Genomic DNA, 9,005 nt, shown 5'->3' on the forward strand with positions numbered 1-9,005 from the left:
TTTTCGAATTAAATCCATCACATATTGTTCATACCTTTAAAAAAGTTCAGTTGATTAAAAATACAAATCAAGCGTACTGAGGATCGTGAGTTCGAGTCCCATGGAAGGAAAGTGGGTAACTCCAATACATTTTTCAAATCAAAATCAGTTTTTGATTGTTTTTTTTTTCCAATTTCGTTTATTTGGTAGGCTCAGGCGTGTATAACACTTTACGGAGCCACGTTTCTTTGAGATATGTTTTTGATTGTTGGTAAAGATGAGAAAATCGTTACGCTACGAAAAAAAATCGTTACAGTTACGTACAGAATCTAGTTTTCTTCGATTTTGAAATAAAGACAGGCATCAACCTTCGACCGCTGCAATCCGAAATCCCGAAGAGCCTCATCCAATTGGTGATTCCATATTAGAATGGACTGTTTTAAACGGTCTAGAGCTTTCGTTAGTCTGCATACTTTCGTTGAGTCCGTGCAGAATCCTTCAGGTTGCTCCATAAATATTACTTCGTTGCCCAATGAACCTTGCAGACAAGCGGACATAGCGTCCATCTGGTCTATTCATAGATCATGCTTCACAGCCATCGCCATCAGGAATCGAATCCTCACCACTGGAGCGTAAACTTCTTCAAAGTCGATGTATGGTCTCTGAGAACACCGTTTGACAACCAAACAAGCTTTGTAACGCTCAATTTCTTCATTCGCGTCTCGTTTACATCTGATTAGCAATTTGTTCCACGAGCACCCAGGTATTGTTGTCCTCAAGAGCTTTGATTTCCTGCTTCATTGCTTCCAACCACTGATCGACTTTGATCCTGTCGCTTCAGGACTTCTGTGTACGAGGTCGGATCACCCAGAAATGGAAATGGATCACCCTGTTGAGAAATGTTGGGGATGGTATGCGTCAAGATGAATACACAGGTGTTCTAATCTGCCAAATTTATGGACGAGAAGAAGGCGGGGGTGAAAAATTAATTTTCAGTGCAAAACATATACAAACCCGCTGGCTCTCCCATACTAAAATCAAAGATGGCTGAATCGTGAATTTGGCAGATTGGAACACCTAGTGGTGTATTCATCTTGGTATGCGTACTGACAGGGTGGCCAGTGAGGGAATTGAAAGTCCATGCGGGAAATGCGGAAAAAAGTCGGGAATTTCTTAAAATTATACAAAAAATCGGATAAAAAGTCATCAGTTGTTCTTTTCATTAAATCATGTATAACTATTCTAGTGTAAAACATGAAAAAAATACTGTTTTAAATGCATATGTTTTTCCACGTAACGTTTGAAACTATTTGAGGTATCCGGCTTTGTCAAATCTATTTACATAAAAACGAATTTCTTTCTGTCTGACCCTTATAGACTCGGAAACTACTGAACCGATCGGCGTGAAAATTTGTATGCAGACTGCAGAGGTTTTTGGGGTCGGGAAAGATTCTTAAGATGGTTCGAGACTCCTCCCCCTTTGTAAAGGAAGGCTCCCATACAAATGAAACACCAATTTCTTCATAACTCGAGAATTAATCAAGCAAATGGAACCAAATCTGGAAGGTTTTGGAAGGGAAGATATGTTTCGGTGGTGGTTTAAAAATGAATCAGAAATTTCTGCATAACTCTAGAACTTATCAGGGAATAAATCAATTTTAGGCGAAACAAAGTTCGTCGGGTCTGCTAGTGTATAATGAAAATGATATTGAAACCAGAATTCTTTAATGTCTAGAGCTCTCATCGTTCTTATCTAGTGATGATGGAAAGCAACATGCCACTTACGCTTCGGCAGGTTTCTAAGACCAAGGATATCTCCGAGAGTCCATGAAAAAGCTTATTAGCATTTTCGACAGTTTCGAGTATATCCAATTATGTTCAATTCCACACATCTCAAGAATGTCTGGTCATTCGTTGTTATTATCTTAATTTTTCCACATGGTAACACTGTACAGGAGACAGAGTTGATAAAATCTTAAATGTTCAAATATTATCAGCGATTCGAGTTATGCGTGACTCAAATCTCATCAGAATCATTGCTCAGTGAATCGCTCATGATTCGTATCGCGATATGCATCATTGCATGATTTTTACGTGTTCTTCATTGTTGAATGTATTGAATTTTTTTTTCGCTTATAACAATGGCAAATAAATACTTATGTAAACAAAACATACGCATCGATTGCGTTTTAACGCTTTTTAGAGCGAAATCATTTTTTGGCGAGTGAGCGAAACGATGCGATTCTGTCTGAGAAACTCAAGCGCAATGCGCTCCCTACAGAATCGCAAGCGAGTTAACTCGTGCGTGAAGCCTCGATGATTGAGATTTGAGTATGATTCTACCAACACTGACAGGAGAAGTGCTTTAGATCGATGAACAGTGTTAGATCGTACACCAGCTTAAGGATGATGGAAGGACTGGCATAAATAATAAATTCTGATGCCATAATGAGATCAGGATGTGTAGCAATAGTGGAAATAATCATATCAATAATACATCACTGGTCAAGGTAAAATAAGTCTCAAGAACTGAAAATAGATTGAGGAAAAAATTAGAGATTGGTAACAAGCAATGAAGAACATGAAGGTTATTTTTATTAAAGTGATTTGCAGCAGTTTAAGAAATTAATCTCTATAATAAAGATAGAAAAAGGATTTGCAGCCCTACACGTCTCTGTGTGATTTGAAACGGGCGTGTAGGCTGGCTCATCTCTGAAGTTTGAAGGTGTTGGAGAAGTTGGATGTCAAAATATTGGCAGACGCATAAAAAAAAAATTCTCTCAACGGATGCTTCAATATATTTGAAGTTAACTATAGACCAACACTTGAAAAGGGCGTAACAGCCGAAATTTATTCTTCCCGGTTCCTCGTCTACATACATGGCCAAAGAACTGTAAAGAATAAACTTTAGCTGTTACACCTTTTTCAAATGTTGTTAAAGAACTATCAATTTTTAATTCAGTAAGAGGTTTTTAAAAATTACCTTAAATTAGCAATAGAATCAAAATAAATTAAAAGCACTTATAAATAAAATATAATCATCCACGTTTTTTGAATTATAATAGAAATTTCTATTTTAAATCTTCAAAATTATATCGGGAATTTTTTTTTAAAAATATCGGGAAAAAGTCGGGAAATATGCGGGAATTTTAAAATGGAAGATAAGTGGTCACCCTGAGTACTGTATGAAATGCAATCATAATACTTGCCTGAGCAGCGGCGCTCCCGATTACTGCGCCCAAGCTCATGCTCTGAAACATCAGGTTTAACTGACTTATTTTTATTACCAGACTAAGGCCGGAGGGGCCTGTGCTGTACATAAAAGTCTTCTCCATTCAGGTCGGTCCATGGCTGCACGTCGCCAACCACGCAGTCTGCGGAGGGTCCGCAAATCGTCCTCCACCTGATCGATCCACCTTGCCCGCTGTGCACCTCACCTTCTTGTTCCCGTCGGATCGTTGTCGAGAACTATTTTCACCGGATTACTGTCCGACATTCTGGCTACGTGCCCGACCCACCGCAGTCTTCCGATTTTCGCGGTGTAAACGATGGATGGTTCTCCCAACAGCTGATGCAACTCGTGGTTCATTCACCTCCTCCACGTCCCGTCCGCCATCTGCACCCCACCATAGATGGTACGCAGCACTTTCCTTTCGAAAACTCCCAGTGACTCTAAGAGGTTTTGGACCCAGCTAAAGCTAGGAGTAATAAGTTTTTAAGGTGAATCTCGCCAAAATCCGAAACGAAATGGAATCGGTATTGAAAAACTCACGAACGAGAACTACTCTCAGTGGTCATTCGAGGCAGAAATGTGGTTGGTACGTGAAGACTTGTGGAAGTTTCGTGAAGATTTTTTGCGTCGATTCCAATGGGGGTCGGACGGTTGTAACCAAGATGAATACACAGCTAGGTGTTGCAATGTGCTTAGTTTGTGGAAGAGAAGAAGACGGGGGTGAAAAATTCATTTTCAGTGCAAAACGAAAACAAACCGGCTGGCTCTCCCATCCAATTTTCCGCGAGCGGTAATGGCCGCCAGCGTGCCTGCAGGCTAGTCTCTGATTTGACGTTTGTGTTGGTCAACTGCACCCACCGCTCCGAGCATTCTGACCAATGTTGCATATAAGAAGGTGCTGATTCAGCGAATTCAAGCCTTCTTATATACCACATTGATCGAAATGCTCGAACAGTGGGTGCAGTTGACTTCCAGAAATGTCAAATCAGAAACTAACCCGCAGGTAAGCTGGCAGCCATAACCGCTCGCGGAAAACTGGATACTAAAATCCAAGATGGCTGAATCGTGAGTTTGGCACATTGGAACACCTAGTGGTGTATTCATCTTGGTTGTAACCTTGTCCGACGTGCTGTAGGGTAGAGAACCATTCGGGCAGTACCCCCTATTCTCGTCCACAACGTTCATTACTCGATCGCATTACAACCGAGTTACTTGTTTTTTAGTATATATGGTTAGTTTCTGTCGACATCTACTGATGTAAAAAAAATCAAGCCATTTGGGTTAACGCGGTTAACGTTGCGGACGGGAATAGGGGGTGCTGCCCAAATGGTCCGGCTCCCTATGTTCCTGGATTGGAAATGAATTCTCATCTCGGTTAGTGAGCTGATTGAGAAAGGCGAAAATGTCGAATTTAGAACGAACGGTTGTAAAATTTTGTCAAAAAAGAAGTTGTCGCTGTAGCGTTCAAGTATGGTGGTCTGTATTATTAATTGAAGATTCACGGCAAGCATTCGTTGCTGGACATAGTGATACGAAGAACTGTCAATATACATGGCATAGCCGTTTAGGTCACCGAGAAGCAAGCATAATTTGGCTGATCATCAGTAAGAACTTGGCAAGTGGAATTCAAGTACGTGATTATGGCATAAATGAAGTGTGTGAACCTTGCTTGGAAGGAAAACAAGCGCAGAAGCCGTTTCCGAAGTCCACTGAGAAGAAATCCACGGAGGTATTGGACTTGAATCACACGGATATTTGCGGCCCAATGGAATCGTTCTCGTTAAGCGGATTCAAGTATTTCGTTGTAATGATCGAAGACCATAACCGTTTCTGTGCACATACTATATTTTTTTAAAAAGAAGTCCAATATATCAGAAAAGCTTCAAGAAGACGCAACAAGTTCGAGTTCTAAGGGCCATTCGATCGTATAATATAGGAAAGTACACTAGTGTAGTTCTACGAAGTTTTTATCAACAGAATGGGATGGGATTCTAGCACAATACACAACAAGTTTCTCGCCACAATCCAATGGTGTTGCTGAACATAAAATAGATACCTTTCTGAGATGACAAGAAGGGAAGCAATGAATACGGAAGGGCAGAAGCAATGAATACGCGTAATAATACTCAGTAGATATATCAACAAAACGTACTTACGTCGACATCTGTTGGCACTACTCCTCATTAAAAATGTTACGGACGAAAGCCTGGCATAAAACACTTGCGCGTATTTGGATCTCAAGTTTTTGTTTATGTTCCGAAACAACTGACTTGCGTTGGATATTCCTTAGATCATAAGGCGTGGAGGTTGTCGACATAAAAACGTCGAATTTAACTATAAGCAGAGATGCGGATTTTTTGGAGCTAAGCAATGCAATAGAGAAATTTTTCATAGCAGCGAAAAGAAACGTGAAGTATGTAGCCCTACAACATTATTGAGCATGAAACCCCAGTAGTTGCAAAAAAAAACGAGCCAGTTGATGATAAAGATAATAATCCCCTGGAGAAATTCGAATCTCTTGCGGAGTAATCATTCGATTATATGTTGAACCAAGATGTGGATGTCATTGTTACACCAAATTCATTTCGACATAGAGAGCTAACAGGTGCTGTTGTCAACTTACAAGATGACACACGTTCATACACCGAAGCGGTAAACGGTCCTGAGCGTACACAGTGGAATGCGGCAATACATGAAGAATTGGAACGGCACTTGGAAGCTGTTGGTTGTCGTTGGATATTGACATTGGATATGAACATGGTGTACTCGTTCGTTATAAGGCTAGGCCTAGGGTTTGTCGCAACGCTACAGGTTTGGACTGAAGAAGTTTTCTCACCGGTTGTGTCACAAGCAACTTTTCGGATTGTTTTAACGATTGCTTCACGTGAAAGTCTACTCGTCAAGCATGTGGATATAAAAACGGCATACTTGAACGGTGAAAGCATTTGAAACAAACAAGGATTATCTTTATCGGAGGTCAATTAATCTCTTGGGGCGCTCGTCAATAACTGCTATAGCTGCAAAAATTACTTGATAAATTGGGAGAAAAGAAAAAAAAAAAACAAACCAAAACTATGGAAGACAATCAAAGTTGCATACGACAATTGGAAGGCGAAAGAATCGAAAGAAAAACGAAACATGTAAATACAAAATATGCATTTGCAAGAGATCTGAAGAAAAATGATATTATCAAAATAGAATAGGGGGTAACCAACTTAATTTGGAGCCCTACACATTTTGGACAATCTTAGCGACATTTTCTTGATTTCTGCACTTAAAACAATGCCACTGCTGATTGCTCCATTAGCTTCAGGAAAATAATATTGTTCAGCATCACTTTCACTATTTCACTAGTTTCCCGTGCAAAAATAGCGATATTTAGATGAAATTTCGAAGAAATTATTTTGTTCTAGAAGGCGGGCGTTACAATGCGTTACGCTTAAAAATATACATCACTTTGTCGAAATTGTGACTACGACATTGTGACATCACTATGTTTTAAGTGAATCTTCTCATTGATGCATGCCAAGCCAACTGAAAGTTAAGACTTTGCTCCTGCTTAATTGAAGAGGGTTAATTAGAAATTCTACTTTGAAGAAACAATCGGGGATCTCCAAAATGTCCACAATATGTTGCACTGTCCAGTGGCGTAGCCAGAAAATTGGTCTGGGGGGAGTTTTCTGAACATTTTTTTTTATTCGAGAATGTTCGAAAAAAAAATTCTTATAATTTTGCCTCTGGGGGGGGGGGGGTGATTATGTCCAAAACCACCCCCGTGGCTACGCCACTGGCATTGTCCAAAACTATAAATATTTAATTCTCAGCGAAGTATCATCACTTGATGCCAATTTTTAATTTCTATTTCATAAATGAAACATCCATCTATGAAATGGTGTAATTTCCGCCTATATCAAACGTGCCGTTTGATACTTATAAGCAGATATCGGTAAGCACTTCCTCTAACTATCCAAAACGGAAGATTTAGCCTACAATGCCAATAACAAATAAGAGAGATCGAGGTGTTTCATCATAGATTGTCGGGATTACATTCAGAATTCAAAAGTCAACCTTCGTTTACAACTTTATTTTGCCTACAATAATGCCATCTTGACTAACATCACATCATCTCTTCCAGGACGTGGAACATTCCCGTTCGTACATCGACGAGCTCTATTCGGAGGACAACTACAAGTGCCAGGAGGCGATCGTGTGCTTGAAAAATGCGGTCATCGGGTCGAACAAGAAGAAAGGCTCCGTTATTTCACAGGGCATCGTGCCCCGTTTGATCTCCCTCCTCCGGGACGACACGAAGGATCCGAACCTGCGCCTGGATGCAGCAATCGTCATCGGATCGCTTGCCAAAGGAACAGAATCTCAGGTGCACTCGTTGATCTACTGCGAGACGGTACAGGTGCTGCTGGGAATTGTGCTCAGTCCGGGTACCGACAGACGCCTCATGGAAACCTGCCTCGGAGCACTGAAAACCATTCTGCAGTATCCGTTTGCACCTATTGAACTATTGCACTGTAACATAGGCAATCTGGTGCGATTGATACAGCTGGCTTCGCCGGGTAGCTCCATCCAGTGTCAGGTGTACGTGGCCAACATCTTCGTTCCCCTTTGCCACTCATCCCACCAGCAGAAGAATCTCTGTCAGGCCAACGTAATTCCATTCCTCGTTAGACTGATGATCAGTCATCTCACGATCCTACAAGTACCTGCTCTCAAGTGTCTCGCTGCTATGTGTTTCACCAACAAGTACGTATCGGACAACGTATGTATGACCTGTCACGAGGAACGATCTATTCTGGACATTCTCACCGAGCTTCTTTCGCGAACCCGCGACGTCCAGATTCAACTCTCAGCAAGCCGCTGTCTAACTTATCTACATCGATCCGGATCGCTGCGGGCAGATGACTACAGGATCGTGTACAAAACTCTTCCCAGTTTAGCAAGGCTCTGCTCGGAGGACTTCGATGAGGAGACCCGTGCAACGGCGGCCGAAACTCTGGCTTATTTGGCCGAAATTGATTCCGAATTGCAGCGGCTAGCCGCTATCAGCAATCATCTGATCTGCTCGTTGGCTAACTTGATCCGGTGTCCTTCACCGCTGTCACGACAGGGAGCATTCCGATGCTTCGCCTCGCTGGCTGCCAACGATGAGGACATCCGCAAACGGATTATAGAAATGGACGGGCTCATGGAGGAAGTGCTAAATGGATTGAAAGACACGTGTCCGGAGGTAAGCTCGGGAATATAGTTTGAATGCGTTTTTTTTTTGACTCTAATGAATTTTCACCGAAGGTACGACTGTCTGCCGTCCGATGTCTGCATTCGCTGTCGAGGTCAGTTCAACTACTAAGAACAACGTTCCAGGTAAATAAGTGATTGAAAAATGTGAATATCTCAAATCCAACCATTTGGTACGACTTCTTACAGGATCACTCAGTGTGGCGCCCGTTGATGGATCTGTTGGTAGGTGAACCATCTCTAGAGCTTCTCACCGTGGTTACATCGACGATATGCAATCTGCTACTGGAGTTTTCCCCTGCCAAAGAACCAATGCTCGATTCCGGAGCAGTGGAAATGTTGTGTGAGTTGACGAAGCACAGCGATCCAGCGTTACGACTGAACGGGAGTTGGGCGTTGATGAACATGGCTTTCCAGGTATATTATTGAAATGTGTATTTCCTAATACATACAAGCATTCATTGTTTTGTATCTGTCGCACAGGCTGAACAAAAAGTTAAATCCAAAATCATCGACACGCTGGGAACGGATCGAATATTCCAGC

At 41.6% G+C, this 9,005-nt stretch overlaps 1 protein-coding gene across 1 annotated transcript; it reads left to right on the forward strand.

Annotated features, from left to right (window-relative positions):
• Positions 1–7,346: 7,346 nt before the first annotated feature.
• Positions 7,347–9,001, forward strand: LOC134204572 (armadillo repeat-containing protein 8-like; the record flags this gene model as incomplete). Its single annotated transcript, XM_062679378.1, has 4 exons — positions 7,347–8,453; positions 8,516–8,587; positions 8,651–8,878; positions 8,945–9,001. Coding segments are annotated over 4 exons (1,464 nt in total), but the record flags the coding sequence as incomplete, so codon positions are not given.
• Positions 9,002–9,005: the final 4 nt, after the last annotated feature.

Source organism: Armigeres subalbatus, unplaced genomic scaffold (assembly GCF_024139115.2).
Source record: "Armigeres subalbatus isolate Guangzhou_Male unplaced genomic scaffold, GZ_Asu_2 Contig714, whole genome shotgun sequence".
Classification (NCBI taxonomy): domain Eukaryota; kingdom Metazoa; phylum Arthropoda; class Insecta; order Diptera; family Culicidae; genus Armigeres; species Armigeres subalbatus.